The 23,857-nt window shown below is 35.5% G+C and overlaps 6 protein-coding genes across 10 annotated transcripts; 4 read left to right on the top strand and 2 right to left on the bottom strand.

Annotated features, from left to right (window-relative positions):
• The first annotated feature begins 81 nt into the window (after positions 1–81).
• Positions 82–8,194, top strand: LOC122518380 (proton channel OtopLc-like). The gene is made up of 9 exons (XM_043637277.1): positions 82–1,449; positions 2,244–3,152; positions 5,660–5,888; positions 5,967–6,081; positions 6,167–6,383; positions 6,463–6,620; positions 6,710–6,929; positions 6,997–7,162; positions 7,238–8,194. The coding sequence occupies exons 1-9, from the start codon at positions 1,398–1,400 to the stop codon at positions 8,115–8,117; spliced, it is 2,946 nt and encodes a 981-aa protein (XP_043493212.1). The 5' UTR covers positions 82–1,397; the 3' UTR covers positions 8,118–8,194.
• On the top strand, positions 8,153–9,070 carry LOC122518431. The gene is made up of 2 exons (XM_043637371.1): positions 8,153–8,463; positions 8,521–9,070. Exons 1-2 carry the CDS (start codon positions 8,217–8,219, stop codon positions 8,748–8,750), a joined length of 477 nt encoding a protein of 158 aa, XP_043493306.1. The 5' UTR covers positions 8,153–8,216; the 3' UTR covers positions 8,751–9,070.
• A 737-nt stretch (positions 9,071–9,807) lies between these two features.
• Positions 9,808–21,198, bottom strand: LOC122518387 (putative protein FAM10A4). Of its 2 annotated transcripts, none has more exons than XM_043637291.1 (5): positions 20,373–21,198; positions 19,686–19,946; positions 19,130–19,542; positions 10,259–10,435; positions 9,808–10,150 (listed from the first exon to the last, which is right to left on the bottom strand). In XM_043637291.1, the coding sequence occupies exons 2-5, from the start codon at positions 19,936–19,938 to the stop codon at positions 9,911–9,913; spliced, it is 1,083 nt and encodes a 360-aa protein (XP_043493226.1). In that variant the 5' UTR covers positions 19,939–19,946; positions 20,373–21,198; the 3' UTR covers positions 9,808–9,910. The 2 variants fall into 2 exon arrangements, with proteins under 2 accessions (XP_043493226.1, XP_043493227.1); XM_043637292.1 differs by lacking the exon at positions 20,373–21,198 and adding an exon at positions 20,026–20,133.
• Positions 11,127–19,180, top strand: LOC122518381 (centrosome-associated protein CEP250). The gene is made up of 12 exons (XM_043637278.1): positions 11,127–11,873; positions 13,787–13,876; positions 13,942–14,027; positions 14,113–14,431; positions 14,496–15,371; positions 15,454–15,708; positions 15,793–15,909; positions 16,083–16,255; positions 16,339–16,530; positions 16,607–16,870; positions 16,951–17,329; positions 17,423–19,180. The coding sequence occupies exons 1-12, from the start codon at positions 11,801–11,803 to the stop codon at positions 17,437–17,439; spliced, it is 2,841 nt and encodes a 946-aa protein (XP_043493213.1). The 5' UTR covers positions 11,127–11,800; the 3' UTR covers positions 17,440–19,180.
• On the top strand, positions 20,821–21,719 carry LOC122518430 (protein Abitram). Its single transcript, XM_043637370.1, has one exon. The coding sequence runs from the start codon at positions 20,821–20,823 to the stop codon at positions 21,583–21,585; it is 765 nt and encodes a 254-aa protein (XP_043493305.1). The 3' UTR covers positions 21,586–21,719.
• LOC122518385 (4-hydroxybenzoate polyprenyltransferase, mitochondrial) lies at positions 21,654–23,842 on the bottom strand. Of its 4 annotated transcripts, XM_043637287.1 has the most exons (8): positions 23,706–23,842; positions 23,581–23,632; positions 23,084–23,438; positions 22,768–22,934; positions 22,544–22,691; positions 22,272–22,465; positions 22,005–22,193; positions 21,654–21,905 (listed from the first exon to the last, which is right to left on the bottom strand). In XM_043637287.1, exons 3-8 carry the CDS (start codon positions 23,421–23,423, stop codon positions 21,732–21,734), a joined length of 1,212 nt encoding a protein of 403 aa, XP_043493222.1. In that variant the 5' UTR covers positions 23,424–23,438; positions 23,581–23,632; positions 23,706–23,842; the 3' UTR covers positions 21,654–21,731. The 4 variants fall into 4 exon arrangements, with proteins under 4 accessions (XP_043493222.1, XP_043493221.1, XP_043493224.1 ...); XM_043637286.1 differs by lacking the exon at positions 23,581–23,632; XM_043637289.1 differs by lacking the exons at positions 23,581–23,632; positions 23,706–23,842 and having other exon boundaries at positions 23,084–23,177; positions 23,321–23,412.
• Between the last annotated feature and the right edge of the window lie 15 nt (positions 23,843–23,857).

Genomic DNA, 23,857 nt, shown 5'->3' with positions numbered 1-23,857 from the left:
AGAAAGGAAAACTGTTAATATATGAAATAGATCTAAGCAGGATTGATTCGTATTGAGTCGTAAGAGAAAAAGGGAGCGTACCCCATATATAGAGATTATTTTTAAAAATGTGAGCATAACTTCGGGGGATAGATTTAATACGCTAAAATAAGAAATGAAGTTCACATGAATATATGCCGTGTAATAAGGAACAGGGAACACAAATCTCCTTGTACATATAATATATATATATACAATTTACAATTACTCGGCTGAAATAATTTAATATCGAGATTATACCACATTCCCTAACCGTAACTATCCGTTTGGCGATCGGTAATGTCAGAAACGCAGGAAATGAAGATGTTTAAAATGAAAAACAATATAAATTGAAAGTGCGTTACAATAAAAATGAAAAGGATATACGCATCGAGTTTCTTTCTTCCTTTCTCTCTTTAATAATCGCCCCCCCCGAACGCGATAGCATCTGTAGAAGTTTAAAAGAGAGGCCTCTTAAGAGCTAAGGAGGAAAAGAGATAGCGTGAGGAGAAGTGGGGAGGGAAAAGAGAACGGTTAGAGGAGAAAGATTCTCTCTCGGGAAAGGTACTCACTGAGAAGATTCTTCTTTTTAGTCTTCAAAGAGCATTGCGTGCCGAAAGATCACCATCACCTCTATAAATTCCTATATTTAATAGCGATTGCGTAGGCGTAGAAGTGTCAGAATATTAAGGGACTTATATCGGTACGCCTTTACGACTTTAATCGCGCACTTTTTGCACCTTTTTTTGGTCCCTTTGAAAATTGCAGTAGTATCGTCACGTGACTCGATTTCGATCGATCGAATAAACAGAAGTGCATCGTTTTCGCGTCACGCGAAGTGAGATTCTAACTTATAATTTGTAATTACAACTTTTACTTTGCATTTTTAATGGAAATAAGATTTCTCTTGTTCTTTTTATGATTGTAACAAATGTACAATAAACAATCAATATCGGCGTATTGTACGCGTAAATTCGTTGTACGTAATTGCAAAGTAATGTTAATTTCGTAATAAGCGAAATATGAGCGGCGTGGATAATCGAATTTAAAGATTCATTAGATAGTATTTGCAATTACTTAAGAGATATATAGATATATGAAAGAGGCGATATGTCGGAAGCAGTAATCGTATTCACGTTAACAAATTGTATTCTACGAAAATCATTGAACTTGAAATCCCAGTGCATCGACTTTTGCTAAGCTTCTACTTGTAAGTAGAATATTAGTAGTATTAGTCAATAATCAAAGTAAAGCGAGTAAAGTGCGTCCAAAAAAGAGTAGGAAAATGTGATGTTTTTATACGAAGGAAAAAGAAGAAGGAAGAGTGAATCAATGGAATAATATCTGTTATCTAAGGACGAAATTAAATCGTTTGGAAAATGTCGCGTACGATGCTGCAGCCTATCGAGGAATCCATGTCTGGTAAATCAGGTAATTACTTATTTTAAATATTTCTTTTTTTTATGTCAATATGCATTGGTATCATACAGAAAGAGTCTTTTTCGCGTCAAGCCGTTTTTCCGACGAACTCTTTCAAAGTTGTTTAGTTTGTATGTTACATTTACATATTGAAATCACATAGGATGTTTCTTTCCATTTTCGACGATGCGCACTTTCCCTTTTCTTTTCCGCGGAAGTGAAAATGGTCGGTTGTGAAAGACGTCGTTTATTTATACGGCGTTTGATCACGCACAATTCCTCTTCCGAACTCTCTTATTTTTAAAATAGTTGTAAGCAATTCTCCGAGATTGGAGTAATTTTATTTAAAAATGATCAGGAGTAATTGTAACAAATAGCTTGTATAAATAGAGAGAAAATTGATAAGAATAGAGGGTGTTATTTGGTCTGACAGGAAAGGAAAGGAAAGGAAAGGAAAGAATATACTGTCGTAGCAAAGGAATGTGAAATGTTCATTTGCAAGCTGGTCACGAATAAGAGCTCTAGATCCATATCATCATCATGCACTTAGGTTCCTCCCGTTTTTCGCCAACGAAAGCTATTGTTCTTTGTAAAATTGAACGTCGTGGACGAGAAAGAGTAGAACCGTCGATAGAAATAGTTGGAATAGATTCGATTAGATCGGTCATAGTATTTCCATTCGTATGAGAAATATTTCATCGATCGTTTGTCATGGTTTAAAGAGTCATGTTAGTGGGTCGCGTACGCGAAGGTATTTTCGATCTTATGAACTTGACCGTTAATTAAATTAACGGATATTATCGAAGCGAAGCACGATCACAGGAAGCGTGAACAACGCACAACATCCGGTGGTGATAGTTGGTGGTGGTGGTGGTGTTCGTTTGATCCTCGAACGATCATGGTAGCTGAGCTTATTGATATTTCTACGAGGAGTGCAGCCGAGTGGACAGCAGTTGGAGATACTCGCGATAAACATTGGAGAAGACCGAAATGGATCGAGACTGCGACTCGCGAACCGATCTACAGCATTCTCGACGTTAACCACCCTTATTCCGAGAGGAATTCCCTTGTCGTCGTGTTGGAACGCGTTGGAAAAACGCTACCAAAAAGTTCTACTCTACGACTAGATTCAGAGGAGCACGCGTTTTATAGCGTCGTTGAGAAGGGAAAAAAGGTGCGTAAGAAAGAAGGGAACAACGAAATGCACACTAACGTGAACGATACCGAAGATGGCAAGGATGATAAGAATGGTCAAGACTTTGGTCAAGACTTTGGTCAAGCCGCCGTTGTTGACCCTGATTCTCGTTTAACCGCTGTAGTCGTTCCCAGAGGTATCGTTGGTTTGGTCGGACCGTACAGAGTTTATCAAAATCCTAACGAGAGAAGAGAGTATATGCTGCGAGAGGAAGAACTCGTCGAGGAGATCGTAGATTCCGATAGCATTTCTCGGGAATCACCTCATCAGAGAGCAAAATGGAAGATCAGAGAGGACGACGAGGAAACCTTGGTCCCTGATATTCCTCATCTTTCCACTTTTCAAGAATCCGGTCAAGAGTTGGATATATCCGAGTTGGATTCCGAATGGAAGATGGTCGATGATGATGAGCGTTGCATCGAGGACGAGATCGAAGATTCCAACAAAGTCGAAGAAGAAATTCTTTCTGGTAACAAGTCCGAAATTTCCTTTGATGATATTGCATCGAGGAAAGAAAAGGGTAAGCAGCAAAAGTACCAAAGACACATTTTTCAACCGTGTCTATTAAAGAATACGGTTTTCATTTGTATGCGAGACAGACCGTAAATAAGTCTGTGCCGTACGACATACGGCATATTGTGTCGTGAATAGAAAAGCGAATAGCGGTAGTACGCGACACCTGTTTCACCAGTAGATGTATACCTATTGTACCTATCTATCTACCTACCACCTGTGTACCGTGATCTTTCGTTAGAAAAGATCGTTCGATGAAGAGTCGCGCTTCTAATTATAATCCTAATTTAAGATACCTTCTTTTATTTTCTTCCTAATCGTTAACCTCTTTCGAATTTCATAGTATACATTTTCAGTTATAGATGTATCACTACAAATCTCTCCTCCAGCTTCTTGCTGTTATTTGCACGATTAACGTTTATTACTTTCGTCATAAAAATCCTACAACGGTATTTTCATGTCACGTATGTATTTAAGGAAGTAATTGGAAGACATCTGCTAGTAAGAAGCAGCAATCATAATAGTCAAAGCATATGGAAGAATTATCAAAAGATGATTGAAAGATGTACAATTAGTTTTAGTACATTTATAAAAGAGAGTAGAGTCGTAATCGCTTCTATTAATCTTACGACGTAATGAATTTCGTCGTCGTCGTCGTCGTCGTCGTCGTTTACCTATAAAACGTTACATTTTTGCAAAGCAATAAATAAATAATAAATTACACATTCCTTTTTTTTGATTTCGAATGACACGACGGAGATGTAGGCGCTTTTTATGAGGACACGCATGTAAAATGCATGCTTCGTGTGAAAGTAGTCCTTGTACGTGATTCTTAAGTGTGGGTAAGAAGTTGGTTCAAACTTTCATCAAATTTTGTTTCTCGTTTGGACCACTTTTGTCTCTCTCTCTCTTTCTTTCTCGCGTTGATCGGTAAAGAGGTACACGAGTGCTTTCGTTAGCGAAATTTCCAATGGAAGCAGGAATCGAAAGAAAGCGGATGATGGGTAAGAATTAAAAGGAGGCTACGGAAGAGGACGCATCTCGAAGATGCGATCGATAAGCAATGTTGTCGACGATCTTTCTATCGGTAGCATCGTAGCGTATCAACGATTCTCGATATCCTTATCCTTCGACCCAAACTTCCTGCTAGTTCAATTTTCTAATTTATTTATTTATTAATTTTGTAATTTATCAATTTCGTAATTTACTCGACTCTAACCGATTATCTTCATATTTGATTTCTAGCTTATTTGACTTATTCTTTAACCGTTAATCTAAGCGATTTAATATATCCACCTATTTTATCTCTTCTTAGATTTTCTAGTATAGCTAGACAAGTAATTTTAACCTTTTCTTGATAAAAATCAACCGTTATCTTTCTTCTCTTCGAATAAACACGTATATATATATATACGTGTGTATAAGTACTCGCGATCTTCTTCCGTATAGTCTTCCGTCAAGCATATGTCGCGATTCGGTTATGTTTGTCGGCCACCAACTGACGGAACTTGACTCTTGACATTTGACTCTTTTCAACAACATCAAAGTGCATATCCTTTGCATCATTTTCCACGATAAATCGTAGCCCTTGATTTTACGAACAACGGTCAGAGAGGATAGAGAGAAAGAGAATGTTCTTCAACGGGTTCTTCCTAAGATGAGATAACGGAATATAACGTATAGCATCCAAGAGAGCTTATTAAACATAATTTCACGAACGTTCGAAACTACTTGGCCCGTTTCTACCCTATTTATATACTGCAAATGTACGATCGAAATTCTCTCTTTTGCTTTTTTCCTCATATTTATTGTATTTATCTATTGCATAAGAGATAAAATTCCAAAGTAAATTAAAGCGAGAGCAACGTACGTACATTGTGTTGCAGGCATGCATAAATAATCATGTATAAATAAATCAGCTGCGCCAAGTTTTTTGCATATTATTACGCTATTACGAAGTTATAAAGTATGTAATAAAATATCGTGGTCGCGAGAAATTTCTTACAATAAATATGCATTCGCGTTTTGCATATTACGGTGTAATGCTTGATAGACTTTCATTAACTATTTCTAGTTTTTTTTATTCAAGCGTCCGTACATTACAAATTTTCGAATTCGAATCTTGTTTTTTTTTCCTTTTTTTATCGCAACACTTGTATAATCGAACAATCACACTTTCTACAAAATTGCACCTTAGATAAAGAGATCGAGAGATGATGATGATAATAATAATAATAATTATAAATGAGACTCGATCGAAATTACAGTTCAATATTTAGAATTCCTAATTCAATAATACACTAAGACAATCTGAAAAGAAGTTCTGTGTTTTCCCTGGAATTAATTACATGCTTTTGCACTTGTACTAATTGCACACGATTTTACGCATCGAAGGATTATACTTTTACTCGAAGATTTACTCATCGGCCGTAGAAGCGCGCGCACGAATTTGCGCACTTGCGATTGCGGCAATTGTGAATGAAGCTTTCGATAATCATATTTTCGATGTTTCAGCAATCAACGAACAACAGGACAAGGACAGTTTGAACGAGACGGCGAGTACAGCGGGTGGCAATGTCGAGGGTATACCAAGCGGTACTCCTCGGAGGGCTGAGAGGAATAACGAGAACGAATCCGCACCTGCACAGTTATCTTCCTGTTCACCGCCCTCGAGATCTTTAGTATCCAGGATTCTTGCGAGAGCACGATCACCAAACGATTTGCTCGACCATACCGATCCATTGTAAGAACCAACCCCTATATACCTGTAATATTTACCTACTTATTTTATTTATACATTTTCTTCTCTGAACGATGACAGTTCTCAATTATGGATCGTTCTTTCCAACGTGTACGGAGAATTGGTGATAGTGTTAATGATGGCACTATGTTTAGCCGAAGTCATGGATACGCCCGTTCCTCTTCTCAGCTTGCAGGTATATGACAATTTATATTTTTGAGACACGTTTATATAAATAATATATGATAAAGAAAATATATATATATTCTATCTCATTTTAGGGTATCTTTTTGATGTATCTCTACGTCGGAAGTATCGCTGTTATCATCGGTATATATATTTGGGTGTTGCTTGATAGCTGTGCGAGTCTTAACGGTACTAGAAGTGACGTGGAAATCGGTGCTACTTCTATCACGAGGTTCGGATCATTGAAACGTGCTCATATTTCTCGAGCTAGAACAGCACCCACCAGCTTTTACATCCGCGTCGGTGCACTTTGTAAGCAGACAAATTTGATCTTTATCTTATGATGGGGTTTATTCTTAAGCAAATCGATTAATTGGACATATTTTTCAAGTATTTGGATTAGCTACTCTGGTCTTCAATGGTTTAGAAATGGCAATGCACTCGATGATGCAAGGCGCTGAATGCTTGACCGATGTCATTTTTGCTCATCCTGTATTGCACGGATTATTTACCTTTCTACAAATGCATTTTTTATTCGTTAATTCTCAGGTAAGATATGAGGATACGTGAAATTTCATTGATACCGACGATTACATTGATTGCGTTTTATTTTCGCTTTGTCATTTGTCGTTCATTAGGTGCTCGTCGAAAGATTCGGTTTAGCTGCCAGATTTGGTTTTACGCATCTTGCAGCGACGAACATAGCTGTCTGGGTGCGTCTTGTTATTTGGGACTCTGCGCAAGAATGGACTTATTTCGTATATTTGGCTCAACGAGGACCTCAAACGTCTGCTGCATCCACTTTGAACCTTCGCGGATTTCCCGGTTCTTTAACGAGAAACTCTCGTGATCTCCTAGGTAAGTCAATCCTATTTTATCTTTCTCTCTTATCATATCTTATATCTCTCTCGCACATTATTTACAGTCGATCCCTCTTTGGAAGATAGGTCGATGTTCAGGCCGTATCGACCCATTTCGAATGAACAAATTTCTCAAGTGATCGCCTTGCAAGAGTGTTTAAACACGAATACGCTTGGACAATTGTGGACATCGAGTTTACCATTTCTTTATCCTTTCATCGTACAATTTAGGTTAGTTATTTTCAAGACGTTATGGATTGCATCAAAATCTAACTTAAAACTCACTTATGATTGTCCATTTTTTAGCTTAATCGCAGCCGCCGTAACATTTGTCATGGGACAAAATGTGGGTAGAAGTCGCATAGCGCAGAAACAAAAGTTCCACGCCGGTAGCAAGGATTTAACGAGTCACTCGCGAGTAGGTTGCGATGGATCTAGCAAGGGTCTTTTTCTTGGAATACTCTGCATGGTAGCCGGTATCGTAGTCATCTTGATCTTCCTAGTGGTTAGGGAGGACGAACAATTCTCGAATATTACTTTGTCTTGGTTGACATGCGGTACCTTAATCGGGATTCTGGCATTAAGCGGTTTGATGACATCAACCGGCTTGATACAAATTCGTCAAATGCCCGTAGTAACGAGCAAGGCACCTGCCGCTCTCGACAGCCTCCTCTCGAACGTTGCCATTTTTGGAGTTCAACTGTATTCTATTTTCACGATCGTGGTATGCGCTTGTTCCTTGGCTTTACTCGAAGAAGAAAACGAAGAAGAAAGAGAAGCCCAATTGGAGGATGGAAACGTGAAGCAGACGCGCGGTAGACACATCATGTTACTTTCGGTTTCGATCCTACAATTGATCCAATGTTTCGCGCAAAGCACCTTGATTGCCGAAACATCAAGGAGATCCTGCATTACGCGATTTCAAATGTTAGCCAAACCAGGACGTCAGGTCATCACTTTCCTTTTATTCACCAATGCCGTTTTATGGGCTTTCGATACTGTAATCACGCAAAACTGGTTATCCCAAGAGTTGCAATTAAGATTTTTCGGCGTTCTTGTTTGGGGCATTCTATCGAGAATCGGGTTACCGTTATTGATATTCTATCGATTCCACAGTTGCGTACTTTTATTAGAAGCTTGGAACAAATGCTATAGAACGCCTATAGGTGAACATCCGCTCAACTGACGGCGGCACAGAAAACATTCGTTCGTCGATCGTTCTTCGAAACTTTTCCAAGACTCCCGGAATCCTATTTGTCCGGTTTATTCGCATTACTACCAAGGGATGCTAGTCGATGTTAAAGAAGAGGATAAAGGAATATCTTGCATGGTAGAAAACATTCCGAAGAGTAGTAATCTATTACTAAGTAACAATAAGTTAACATTGAGTTCAAGGCATTTTATTCCATACATCGATAGTTCTAGCTGGCTTTATGTAGATCCTAATCCTATTTTTCGCGTTGCTACTCCCGCGGCGTGTACTCAATATCTGGAATATGCTATGCCGCCACCGAAAAGAAAAATCCATCGTCGTCATCACCATCATCATCATCATCATCATCGTTGTCGCCGAGTAATGAGTGATCCAGGTAGAGGACCTTGGAATTATCTCGATAATCCTTCTCAAACGAAACAACATCGAAGAGGATTCAGTTTCAGCGAATATGATAATGAAATGCCTCCTCTGGTAGAGCAAACATCGATGATACGAACTAACGAGGATAAGTTTTGTCTACCGTCCGAAGAAACAAGCGCATCGACTTTTAGAAAAGTGCCATGGCACCCCAATTTACATATGTTGAAAATAAGAAGAACGTGAAATGCCCTTATGTGCTATATTAGACATTTTTTTTAACGATGACATCAAGTTTATTTATATAATATGCACCTTGGCTTTCATATTTCAATTTGATCGTATGAATATCTTTATTGCATTTAACGCGACAAACACAGCTTCCTTTATTTATTTCATTGAAACTATATTTTGTACATAAATAAATATCGGAATTACTAATTTATGCTCTGTGGAGAGTAAATTGACAATGAGTTAACCAAGTTAACTGAGCCGATCGACTCTATTTATCTGGAATTTATGTTCGAACATTTATATTTTATTAAAATAATAATATTCGATGTTATTATATTAAGAATGATTTATTATATCAATACCATTTACTATTTTCTCATTCCTATCATTAGGATAATATGATGTTTTTTTTATTTATTTGTATTATTTATTTTCAACGTTACTTGCGCAACATAGCTATGCTATATATATAACTGTAAATACTTGCTATATAACGTATATACATGTTGTAGGTGCTTTGGAAATTGCACTGAAATTGAAACGTTTGAAAAAGGAATGCACGTCCCATCGTGTTAAGACTTAATTATTACCTAGAAAATCGTTATAATGACAAGCCAGGTATAATAATCAAACAATTAATATTTATAGTAAAATATCTTTGACGATATCTCATAGATTGTTCCTTCGTTTTCCAAACAAAATATGAACAAATTATGAAGATAGACTGCTGCAATGTGTAATCAATCGTATTAATATTTTCAATCTAACTATATCGAATTTAATTGAAAACTATTTCTTTGTATAATAATATGTAACATTTCAGATATACTTTATAGATTTAACGCGATCAAAAATGAATATATTTACGTGCAAAGCAGCATGAAAAAAGTCAACCAAGTTACGAAACAGTTAAATGATGATAAATGCGTGGGTGAAAAGTGACGCGAATATATCTCGAAAATAATGTTACGATGAGGCAGAAAGCCTTCGTCGATTTTCCTTATTAGCTCGATTTCCGATTAGTTATTTTCAAAGGGCAATAATCAGAATAATTTGGAAGGATCAAAAATATCATCGAAAAACAAACTCTATTTTATGTATGACATATTTCCAAGACTAAAAACATTGTATAAGAAAAAAATACATGTACCAACTTGTACAGTATAGAATGCTTAATCAAGACCAACATCATCCTGAGGTTGTTGAGAAGACTTTGAGGTATTAAATTGCGAAGCGTTTCTAACAGAAGAACCTGACAAGTTGCCCATCATTTTGAATAAGTCATTAACATCGGTGCCACACTTACGGCCTAATTTTTCAATGAATGCAACGATCTTTTTATTTTGACAATATTTCAAAAAATTCGATGGATTTGCATCAATATCTTTGAAAGCTTCCAATACCTCTGGATCCTGAAAAGTAATATTTCGCTAAGATACTTGCTTATTATACACTATTAATATACATCATTAGTATGCATAAATAAATGCATCGTCGTAAAAGCAAGTTCACGAGCTTACCAGAAAACTTTCGAGTAATTCCGGATCTTTCAAAAATTGGGATGCACCTTCTTCTACGTTCGCTTTTGCAGGCTTCTCCTCTTTCGCTTTTTTCACATTTTCGTCTTCAGTCGTTTGTTTCAACTTTTCTTCGAGCTTGCGTTCTTTCTTCCTTTTATGTTCTTCGATCTTGCGAGCCTGCAACGATACACATATGGTAGGTATTAAAAAAGAAAAATTCAAAAAATAAATGAAACATCAAGATTTAAATATTCTACGATGCATACAATAGCAATTTTCTCTGATATAATCTTGCAATAAAAGGGTTAACTTGCGATATAATTTCAGGAACGCATCCAACGACTAAATCATTATGACGTGAACATGCCTGGGGCGCAAGGTACATTGTGACCTCACATGATTATACAGGCTTATTATAGACGGCAGAGCAGCCAATTTGGCTAGCAAATAAATCTGTTCTTAAGAATGGAAAAACAAGTCTGATATGTTTAGTCCTATTACACTGGAATACTTATCGATAGTTATCGATTATTATATAACATTACAGAGGGTAGGATACCTAAACGATAACTCAATTTACCAATTACTTTAATTCATCATACAAATCTTGATTGTCACGTTCAATGAAAACCTCATAAAACGATTAATAGTACTTTTTAATGTCGTGTTTATTGACAAGAAGAATTAGGAAGGAGAACGGTCACGCTGGGAGCGAGAGCAACAGATTTTTAGAGGCGAGGTAGGGAGGAGGTATAAGAACTTTTGCACGAGTGGCCACCTTATACGGCGGCGACCCGGGCATCTAAATATAAAGGTAGTCGCCGTTGCGACGATCCTTTCTGTCTGATGCGAAAGCGGCCATCCGAGCGCGCCTCTAAACGTTATACAAAAAGATATCGCATAATGAACAGAACGATGATTTATCCTAAGGAAACACCTACTGACATAGAATGCAATTGTCCGATTTGTGACTCGATTACATCCATTTTCTGCAATATGCACAAGAAAATATGATAAAGGCTTCAATTTTGAAGAATTACAGCTCGGGCTCGCTGCTTCTTAATCCTCAAACCTCCCAAACCTATATTGAACGTATATTTAGCGTATATTTATCGTATATTTAGCGTACTTTTTTATTATCATAGATGTTGAATAAGTCAACTTTGTTCTTATGTTCTTTCACCTTTCGTTTAGTTTTTTGTCGAGGGATAAAAAAGAAAAAAAAAAGAAAAAGAGGGTGGCAAAATGTCAACAATTAACATAATATAGGTACCATGAATATTGATGATTCGTGTGGTAATGTCAGGGTTGCGTTTACAAGATGAATGAAAAAAGAAAGGAAAAGAGAAGAAACAAGAGGCATAAGTATGCGCGGCGGACGAAATTTCGTGAGCAACGGAGAGGGGTGTCATCAGGGTAACACGACGGTAGTACGACGGATGCCAGTTCTCCGCAAGCGAGTTAAGCTCCTCGAATTCGAGCGTCGCGAGTGAGAGAAGCAACCAGCAGCCTGGCTCATCTTTTAGTGTCTAGTGTAACGATATGACGGGCTCGTGGCTGAGACCCGCGTTCTTCGTGGGCCTCTTCCTGAGCTTCCTAGCCATTGCCTTGCAGGGTGAGTACGCATTCATTTTTCCATTCTATTGATACGATATAATTAATGACTTTCCATATTCCTTGCACCCTTTTCAAACGTTTCCTCGTCTATTGCTTCCTACGTTAATCCTTCCGTTCGATTCTACTGCTTCTGCTGCTGCTGTTGCTGTTGCTGGCTCCTGCTACTCCTGTTACTATTACTACTACTACTACTACCACTACTACTACTACTGCTGCTGCTGCTGCTGCTGCTGTTGCTTCTTCTTCTTCTTCTTCTTCTTCCTCCTCTTCTTCTTCTTCTTCTTCTTCTTCCTCTTCTTCGGTGTTTTTCTTTCATTATCTTTTTCTTCTTTACTTCTTGCGAATTTATTTCTCATCGTAACAACTCGCACGATTTCTTGCTTTAACTAGGAAAATTCTAGCCAATATTTGATTTACAATAATTAATCGGTGGTTTAGTAGTGCAATCACGATTTTCATATAGATATGACATAGGTATGGCATAGAGATGCTGTGACGGAATCTGTGACGATCAATTGACGAAGGTCAATGTTACGTAAAATCTTACTCGGCAATCTGCGTCACCGGTTTTTGGCTCGTGGCCTCCTCTCTTCGCGACGTCCGATTACCGCGATTATGTTATAATAGATTATATTTATCATATATAATTGTGATATAGTATTATATTAAGAATATTTTGATGATACATACAAGGGCAGATATTACTTTCTATATTTTAATCATTTCTATTAGAAATTGTAGTAGCTTAGGAGGTATACGTTTTCGAATGAAACAGAACCATTAGAATACTAGAAGAAAAATGTTGAAATTCATTATTTTTTGAATCGAAGTAAAGGGGGTGTTCTATCGTGTAACTCTTACAATTAATAAACAAAATTTTCTATCGATGTTTTAACATATAAATACATATCTCGTATCTCTAGTTTTTTGCTCACAAATCTCTCAGACATTTTTCATAATGATAAGTCTAATAATAAACGATCTTTTTTCCAGAGCTATACGAAAAACAAGCATATAGATTGATTTGACGAATATAATGGAATATATCGAAAAATAGTTAATGATAAAATATTGTATAAGACAGGACACAAGATATTCTATTTCTATCTATGACAGTTGTGCTTGCCAAACGACAGCTGCATGCTTCTAGTTCTATCGCTAGCAGGTATCCTAGAATTTTCTTCAATTTTCTTCAATTTTCTACAATTTTCTTATATGTTTTATTCCCTTCGCTTCTTGTCTACTTCTTAGCAATTTTCATTTTCATCTATACACGATATATTTCGAATAATAGGTTCTACAAAAAAAAGAAGTATAATATTTATTAACGGGACATTAGTTGTTTGGATTTATAAATGATCTCTTAGAACATTGCAAGATCATTCTAGTTAAACTTGTGTAGTTTTTTTGTTCGTTTGTAGATAAAAATAAATTTCACTCATCCAATATATAAATATTTCCAACTGTTTGCTCGCCTCAAAGCCGCCTACCCATCGCTAAACTTAGAAGCCGGCCTCGCGTTTCCCAGGTATACTACTCAACGAGATCATATCGATAATTTCTTCGTCTAAAACATCTATTTATTTTCCCTCTCTCTCTCTTTCTCTCTCATGATGCAAGATAAAAATGTATTCACCTTTATTGGAATATCGATCGTTTATTCGGCCATTAGTCAAATCATAGAGGAATCATAAATAGGATGAATATTCGATTAAAGAGATAGGTCAAAGTTGGGTTCATCTCAAAAGCTCGCTGTCATTGCTCGCAGTTATTGCTTGAAACTTAATGTAATAATTGTGGCATCTTTTATTTGAATTGCTAGCACAAACAGCTTATCATCTATAACAGAAATAGCGTAGAATTGAAAAGGTGCCCGTATTGGAAGAGAATTAGACGAGTTGATCGTTTCAGGAGTGCAATGCGAAGAAGAGCTAGAATCTATACCACCGGAAGACCTTTGCCGGCCTTACATCGAGAAGGCACTCAAGGATCTCGGCACAGGTAATAGTTAAATGTTTAACGATTTCAGGTGGAACACAGGCATTTCTAGGATATTTCATTTAAAGGATCTTTGGAGCAGACCAGTGCAGAGGCCGATAATGTCAACGACGAGGAGGGACGCGAAGAAGAAGCGTTAGCTATCACTGAGGAGGTGCAAGAAAAAAGCCCTAATTAAGCTTACACGAGTATTATAATCAAAATTCTAATCAAACGCTTTTTTCTTTTTATGATCTTAGGCTGATAAATCGATTGAGAAGGGCGTTTCGAAGGAGGATCAAACTGATGAAGAAGGAGGAGAAGAAACCGATGAAGGAGGAGAAGAAAAGGATGAAGGAGGAGAAGAAAAGGATGAAGGAGAAGAAAAGGACGAAGGAGGAGTATCCGACGATGAGTTGCAAGGAAAGGATCAACAAGATCTTTCTGGAGAAACTGATAGGATCAGTGTAGAAGAGGAAACTGTAGAGGAAACTGAGGATGAATCGACCCAAGCCTCTGACAAGGACGATCAAACGGATCAAGTTCCTAAAGATGACAGCGACGAAGAAATAAAAGAAGGTAAGTTGTTATAGATTGAAACGCGATCTGAGGACATTGACGCGCCAATTTTCTTTGCTTGCAGACAAGAGCGAGGCTAAAGAAGAAGAGCAAGAGGTAGAAGAAGTAGAAGAAGGAAAAGAAAAAGAAGAAGAAGAAGAAAACGAATCTGTTGAACCAAAAGAAGAAGAAGAAGAAAAGGAACGATCCGAAGAAGAAGAGCAAAAATCTATCGAAGAAGAGGAGACAACTCAATTAGGGGATGATGATTCGGCCGATGTCAAGTCGTCCGAAGACGAAGGTGCAAAACCGGATGAAAAATCTGAGGAAGAAAATTTAATGAGCGATGCACCGTCTGACGACGAAAATGAGATCGAAGAAAAAGAGGAAAGTTCCGAAAAGTTAGAGAAGAAGGACTCAGAGGAGGAAAAGGAAGATGACGAGAGTGTTCAAGATGATACTTATCAAGAAGATGGTTCTTTGGAACATGAAAACGCGGATGAAGTAACGCAAGATGATACGAAGATCGAAGAATTATCGCAAGAAGCGAGCGAAGAAGGGAAGAAATCCGAAGAAAACGACGACGATGACGACAACGACGACAACGTTATATCTGAAAACGATAAGAAAGCTGACGAAGGGGACGAAGACGATTTGGAGAAAAAGCTTGAGAGCGAAGAAAAAGAAGAACACGGGAGCGTAGAAGAAGCAGAAGAAGAAGCCAGTAAAGAGAAGGACGAAGCTGTAGAAATATCCGAAGAAACTATGGAAAAACAAGAAGAACAAGAAGAAAAAGAAGAAGAAGAAGACAAAAGTAAGCAAGATGAAGGAGAAGACAAAAGTGCGCAAGATGAAGGAGAAGAAAGGGAAGAGGAAAAAGGTTCGTCTCGAGCGAAACGAGAAATCGAAGACGAAAGTGAGGAACGACCGATAGAAGATAAAAGCGAGGATGATGAAGGAGGTAAATTAAAAAATAATATTGTATTATACGTATAAACCCAACTGGATTATTCGATCCTAAGATTCTTTAAATCTTATTTTAGCAAAAGTTGAAAGCGAGGAAGAACCGAGTCCTGAGGAAGATTTGATTCAAGAAATACAAGTGCCGGAAAATCTTCGACCGCGCGATCACATCAATCAATTGTTAAAATTAGACGAGGAAAACGAAGAAAAGGAACGTGCCATACAAAAAGTCTCCGATATCGTTTTAAGAGATTTGAAGAAGCTCTACGATAACGCGATTCAACCATTGGAAACGCTCTACAAGTATAGAGATCTCAGTAACAGACATTTTGGAGGTAAATATATTCCATCTCTTTGTGATCGTGATTTTCATTTCATTTCGCTACATACTTATTTTCTTAACCGTTTTTTTATCACAGATCCTGAAATATTCTCTAAACCATTGATACTCTTCATGGGTCCTTGGAGCGGCGGCAAATCTTCCATCATCAATTATTTATTGGATATAGAGTATACGACGATCGCATTGCGAACAGGTATGTGTAACTTGTTGATGATATTTCAGAGGCGAATGTGTTTGAGTGAGAAGCGAAAAGTTGGAAATATTTGGCACGCTAGAAGCATAAATATACAGATTAGTGTATGGGTGGTGGTGGTTTGAGAGAGTGCTTAAAGGAGCATTGCAAATCGCCAAATGGAACTGACACAGGAGCTGAACCCTCTCCCGCCTACTTCAACATCCTAATGCACGGCGAAGAAGAAGAAGTTCTGGATGGTACGCAATTGGCAGCCGATTGGACTTTTTCTGGATTGCAAAAATTCGGCCAAGGGATGTTGGATCGTCTCAGAGGGCTTCGTTTCGACAATAAGTTACTGGAGAAGGTAAACGAACGCACTGTTACATACAAAAATCGATGAAATGGTATTAATCGTAGAAAAGTAATGGCTTCGCGTGCAAAAAATAGGTCAATATCGTCGAGATACCTGGCATCTTAGAGATACGCAAACAAGTTCAAAGATTGTTTCCGTTCAACGACGCCTGCCAATGGTTCATCGACAGGGCAGACATTATTTTCCTAGTCTACGATCCTTCGAAATTAGATGTTGGACCAGAAACAGAAGCCATTTTGGATCAACTTAAAGGCCGCGAATATCAAGTAAGTAAGAATCCTTTGGAATCCTCTCTGAATGTCTTTAAGTCTAACTTGTCTTGATTTATCTGACACACGACAGACACGAATTATACTGAATAAAGCTGACCAAGTCAAACCGGAAGAACTTATGAGAGTGCAAGGTGCACTCATCTGGAATATATCTCCGTTAATGTCTAGCGCTGAACCACCGATAATGTATTCCACTTCCTTATGGTCTATACCCTACGAAACCGGCGCACCGACCAGACTGCTCTACGCGCAAGAACGCGCCTTTCTTCGTGATTTGCGTTCTGCCATTGACAAAAGAGTTGAACATAAAATAGCCAGCGCTAGGAGATTTGCTGTAAGTCTGTGTTCGATGGAATTCCTTTGACGAACAAATATCCTGCTTTCCAAGACTCATTTCTTCTTTTCTCCTTACAGGTTCGCGTACGAAATCATGCAAAAATGGTAGATTGCTATTTAACGACGTATTACAATCACAAAACATTTTTTGGAAATAAGAAAGAAATAAGTGACAAAATCGTAGAAAATCCTCAAGATTATCATATTTACGAAGGATTAAGTACTCTTACCAATATATCACGCTATGATCTTCCCGATCCAGACGTTTATCGGGATTTCTTCCGATTAAATCCTTTATACGATTTTCAGCTTTTAAGTTCAACTTGTACTTATTTCCGCGGTTGTCCCATAAATAGACTCGACGTTGCCATTGCATATGACCTGCCAGAACTTGTTGGAAAATATAAGAAATCTGTAGAAGTGGTGATGCATGAGAACGAGGCTAGTAGCCCATCCAGTTGAGTACAAATGCACCTTCTAAATGGAATTCTTTCTATCATATAGAGTACAGAATAATCGCTAATTTTCCTTTTACTCTACGTCCGAATAGATAAAATGATAAATTAAGATGATTGTGCGCAAATACAGTATTTTTCACAACGACAAGAGAAATCTCCTCCCATAATTATGAATTTAACGACCTACTACGATCATTTTTATTGGGAGTAGACTGTGCTCGAACATTGTGCTGGGAATAGAGCTGAGTCACGTATGAAGTTATATACGATTGAAATGCACATCACTGTACATTCTCTAGAAAGAAAATGAATAACGAGAGAGAAAGAGAGAGAGAAAGAGAGAAAGAAAGAGAGAAAGAAAGAATGATGAAACGAATGAACGAACGAGTGAAAGAGAGAGAGAGAGAGATATTTTAAGCAAGCGTCAATGCTGCAAACAAATACGTTTTAAAAGCCACAAGGTTCATTGTACATCAAGACAATTTATAATCCTCCCACTATATTTCGATTCATTCAAAACATAAATGCGATCTCAGCAGTTAAATTACTAACTTGCAAATATCTCAAAAAATCTCCTCTTTTAAAATTATGCTTGCACCTGGAAGATAATGCGAGTGTTATCATTCCGATATAAAATGAACAGTGAAAGTTTTCCTTCAATGTGTTCTAACATAAAATTATTCATCATCAAATTAGCAGATGCATATTTCATAATTTCAACACAAATCTCCTACCTATATCAATGATTTAAAATAAGTATACAAACGTAGTGAATTAAAAAAACAAAAAAAAATAAAAAAGCAGACAAATTAAGAAAGCGCACAGTAAACCGTACAAAATGAATTGTAGACATTTAAAAATAATGATACTAAAGTATGAACGATCTATCTACTAAAATTTGTTCACAAAAAATAATGTTTTATTAAAAGAAACCAAATGTCTGCAATTAAAAAAGCAAAAAATAGCACGTATAACATTTCCATAGATTTTCATCTCATTATTTCATACCGCACAGTTTTCATCTTTTACATAAAGCTAAAATGATTGTTATTTAGTTTATTTACATATTTTTCATTGTATGCATTTTATATATAAGAAAGCTAAAATAATTGAGAGAAACTGCTTCTAAAGTAAAGATTGGTCGTTACCATCTTTATCCTTATCCATTTAATAAATTTGAAGTTACTTGTTGGCATTATATTGACACATAATCACACAAACCATTGACTTATTGTGAATATACGAATTGTTGATGTTGTTATGATTATAATAATGATTACCATTAGTTCTACTACATTATTATACTAGAACAACAGCAATGGTAATAGCAACAATAATGACAACTGCTGCTGTTACTATTGCTGATACTACTAGTACTATTATTGCCGTTAATAATTGATTCGTTATATTATTTCAGTTCTTGTTATGGGTATTACTGTTCCATAATATAAGATGCATCAGATAAATTAGATGACTTATTTTGCAGAAATAAATAATTATTTCTAAATATTCATTCTTAATCATTTGAAAATTTTTTAGAATCAAGCTAAAATATAGAAATGCAAGTTTACATTTATAATAACTAACATTTCAGAGAAATTAATTTGCAGAGAGCAAAATTTCTTTGAAAATAATATTAAAGACAGCTGTAAATAGGTTTGACAAAAAATAATATCTTGAAAATAAAATAGAAAAAATAAAATGATTCTATAATTACTTCTCTATTTACTACTCTTACTACTAAGGTTTTACAAATATTGTTGAATGAGAATAATAGAAGAAAAATAAAACTGACTTACGTTTGGAGTAGCTTCGCGTAACCATTCGTCGGCTTGTTCGTCAAAATCAAATTTACAAGCGAGTCTCAAGTCATTTACTGCCTCTTCCCATTTTCCAAGGAGATGATATGCTCGACCTCTAAATTTGTGACCCGCCGCACTATCAGGATTCAATTCTAATGCCCGATTACAATCGCGAATGCATGCATTAGGTTTCTTCAATAGTAGATAAATTTGTCCACGTTTTGCATACAAAAGTGCTGCTTGTGGATTTAATTTAATAGCTTCTGTATAAAGCTGTATAGCCTTTTCATAATCTTTTTCTACAAATGCTGAAACAGCTTCCGAACGTTTTGTTTGGGACTCTGCAATTTCTTCTTCAGTTGGTTCCAAAGCAGAATTTCCCATTTCTTGGGGTGCATCGGTGTCTGGTTCTACATAAATAAACAAATATGTGTATATATTTCTAATTAGAAGATTTAATAATGTCTAATCAATTTAAGATAGGTATCTTGCTCGTATCTCAAAAGGATTACATTTGAAAAGAATTATTCTCTCAAGCATTGCGCAAACTCACCTATGACTCCTGTCATATCTAATTCCAAATCACTTTCTTCGCTCTCTACTTGAGATTTAGATTCAGTTTCTTCAAACTTTGATTCGGTTTCGCTCTTTGATTTAACAGGATCTACTTTACCACCAAAGTGCTCTATTAATGATTTAACAAAAGCTAATTCTGGTCTGCATAAAATCCAAGGATGTAACTTGCACATTTCGGCGATGGTTTTTAATTTATCAAGATGGTCCATATTTAAATTAGGTACTGACATTTTGCTACCTACAAAAGAAATGATAAGAAATAAATAAACTTTATTAATTCACTGAAGAAAAGATAAAAAAGGAAAAAGTATTAGCACCTTACTGACACTTATACGTTATTACTTGAAGATCTTTCTTATAGAAGAATTTAATATTATCTTTTTCCCTTTCTCTATGTTTTTCTTTCTACTTCTTTCTTAAACAAATTCTTATTTATAACAAAAAACAAATAAAAATCAGAATCTTAAATGTAATTTATATATCAGAGAGAGAGACAAAAAATAGGTTAATTTATCTGACAATACAATTATTATATTATCTTAAAGCACTATTACGAATTAATGATATGGAAAATATCCAAAACTTCGTTCTACGACGAATCGCGTTTTACGATATTTTCGACGAATACTCCTTCCTTTTACTTTTCTTCTTGAAATTAGCTTACCTTTGATGAACTTGTAATATTCAAATGCACCTATGCAATATCATTTATTTTTTAGTGACCTTCTAGGGACAATTTGTAAAGAGCTTAATTGCCAACAGAACAGTAGTCCCACCATTCACATATGAATATTGTATAGAGTAGTAATATGAGAAGACACCGAAGTATTTAACTTTAATATTATTTTAATAGTTTGATCACGGTGGGTTTAATAATGATACATCATAATGTATCATCTGTGACAACTGAATTTATAGTATAGTGTTTTTCCGCCATTTATTTTTTCCCTAGCACACTACACCTGTATTGCATAAACAAACTTATTAAATAGGTACGAATGAAACGTGTGTACATGCATCATATCATAAGACTCAGAAATAGAGAGAAAGAAATTAAGAAAAGAAATTGATATAATCGTACGAATATAGAAACGTACAATTGTCATTTGAGTATGGAACCATTGTTGAAAAAACCAAAGACTACGAATGATCAAAAAAGTGAAATTAACGATGACATAGATGGTGATGTTGACAAATGTAAAATAAAAATGAATGTAAATCGAGCATTTAATAATGATGAAAAAGTAGTTGACTCGAACGATGATGTAAAAAAGAAAGAAGATTCAATTTTCTTAACAGATGAGGATTCGTTTGTATTTCCGCCTGACAATGATATTTCAGATATGCTAGAGGGAATCGATTTTAATGGTTCCTTACAAACTATTACCGAACGTTACTTTTCTACATATTACAAAGTTGATGTTCAGAAGCCTGGAGATGACATGTGCATCAGAATACACAGTAATCGTATTTGTTTGATTTCTTTAGCACCAAGTCATAACATTTTTCAAAATGATAAGAAAATATTGAAAGTTAATTACAAAGTCAGCGATAAGTTAGACAGAATGCTAAATAAGGTATCTGGAAAAAGTAAACACGGTGCTCAACCTTTGCAAGTTAATTCGAACATTTGTACAATATCTTGTTCGGATGGACAAACGTATACAATCAAGTGTTGTATTATTGGAAAATTAATAGAAGTTAATGACGTATTGTTGGAATACCCAGAAACTTTAAAGGAACCACCGCACAAAGGTGGATATTTGGCTCTTGTATTGCCTAACTTAAAACTATTAGATAAAGTAAAAGATACCTTATTAACATTAGAAGAATATAAAGCATTAATACTTTCGCGATCTGAAGTTAAAATGTCTTAATTAAGTAGGAGAAAAAAAGGAGAGATACAAATATGAGAACTGACGTGCAATAAAAGATTATGCGCGTATTCCATGTACATAAAATGGCATAAAACTATGTATTTGGTTACGTTGACTAATCAATGGCACTCTAATAACTTGTACGTTTATTTAATCCTATCTTCCTTCTCATCTTCCTTATTTCGTTGATCTTGCTTTTCTGGGAGATCTTTCCATAAATTACTTAAAATAATACCTGTAAAAAGTATCAATCCTACATTCCGATTAGATATAAATTTGTTAGCACAATCCTTAGGATTATTGATATCTAAAGTATATATCTGAAATGATGAAATAGATAAAATTATTATTTATGTGCTCAGTTTATAGTAATATAAACTAATTAATACATAAATTAATATACATTAATAATTATTTACCTGATTGACAAGATGTATTCCAGTTAATCCTACTGCTGCATAATAAGGCCAAGTTTGTGCAGTTACAATGCCAGATGTTATCAATCCTGTCATCATAAATATACCGAATGGAGACAAATATAATTGCGTTTTATCTCCGAACTTTAACGCGGTCGATTTAATGTTTAACAATAAATCATCTATCTTGTCCTAATATAATGGTATTTTTAGTAATTCAATATTTTTCTTAAATGTTGCATAGAAATAATCAAATGCATTAACGTTTACCTGATGAGCATAAATAGTATCGTATATGATAGTCCAACAAACTCCAGCAGCATAAAGAGGTAGACATGCATACCAATCACATGATCCTCGCACAGCCGACCATCCCAATAGAGCTCCCCAATTGAAAGTCATTCCTAATATTAATTGAGGCCAATATGTTATTCTTTTCATCAAAGGATAAATTATTACCAATCCTGTAAGAAGCAATAAATATAATATTTATATGCATTTTAATATTCTTTATATTGTTTTATCTATCGATAGATAATGACCTAAAGAACTTGCACCAAGAAAAATGCTGTACCAGTTTAATTGTAATAACACGAGTAAGCCTAAGCTCAATTGTCCTCCAAGAAAAATAAGTGACTGTAAATACGTTAGTTGTCCAGTAGCCAAAGGTCTATCTTTCGTTCTTGCTACCTAACAAAAATTTTATTTTGTAGAATACGATAAAATTATGAAATAATTACAAGTTGGTAAACTTTAGACTAAATACCATTTTGTCTATATCTTTATCCCACATATCATTTATAGTACAACCAGCACCTCGCATTATAAATGCGCCTAATCCGAATAGAGTCAATAATTTGAGGTCTGGTAAAGAGGCTGGAGGTGCTGCCATAGCTATGCTCCAACCGCAAGGCCAAAATAACAACCATGATCCTAAAAATTGATAATGTCTTTATAACTTATTGTTAATAAATTTATTTTAAATTTTATATTATTTATATTTATTTAATTAGAGTTATTATAAATATAATATGTTGTTGACAAGTATATTAACGTTCAAATAATTTATATGTATATCTTACCTATAGGTTTATCTATTCTCATAAGCTTCATATAGGGTTGTACTTTTGATGAAAAATTGAATATTCTTGCCGTTAATCTTGAATATCTTCTCTCCTGGCAATGGGACAAATCAATATAAGATAATGTGTTTGATCCTAATAAAGGCTTAACTTTATCATCTATGTCAAAACATATTTTATATTTGTACTTAATTTGGTTAAAGGATAAAGTATGAAAATTCTTAAAAGAGCATATACTGCTTAAAGTTATCCTCTTGATTTGTTTTAGATTAGAATGATCAATGTACGTTGGCAACCCAAAAGATGCACCAAGTTTTAGACCACTTCGTATTGATAACATGGTTTTATATCTTATCTGAAATATATTTGTTTAATAAAAGAAGAATTGAGTTGGAGAGATAACGCACTATTTAAATTTATATGTACATATGTATACAAATTACTTTAATAGTTAAGATAAAAAATGGATAATGCAACTAATGTATAATGAACATTACCTCAGATCAACCTTGGATATAAGATATTCTTTTTTAAGTAAGGTTAACTTTTCTAAATCATGAGTTATAAACAAAATCTCAACTATTGATTCTGTATTGATATATATGGTATATATATAGCATACCTATTGCAATGATTTTCAAATTTCACGTAACGAATGACATTGTGCATCGATGGTTAAAACAAAACATCGAACTATTATATTCAACTAACTTATGACCATTTTGAGGTGCTGCTATCTTCAGGAATTAAGTATACGCTGTTTGGAAATGACTC

Source organism: Polistes fuscatus, unplaced genomic scaffold (assembly GCF_010416935.1).
Source record: "Polistes fuscatus isolate 324 unplaced genomic scaffold, CU_Pfus_HIC Scaffold24, whole genome shotgun sequence".
Taxonomy (NCBI): Eukaryota; Metazoa; Arthropoda; class Insecta; order Hymenoptera; family Vespidae; genus Polistes; species Polistes fuscatus.
This window is presented reverse-complemented; position numbering and strand designations above follow the sequence as displayed.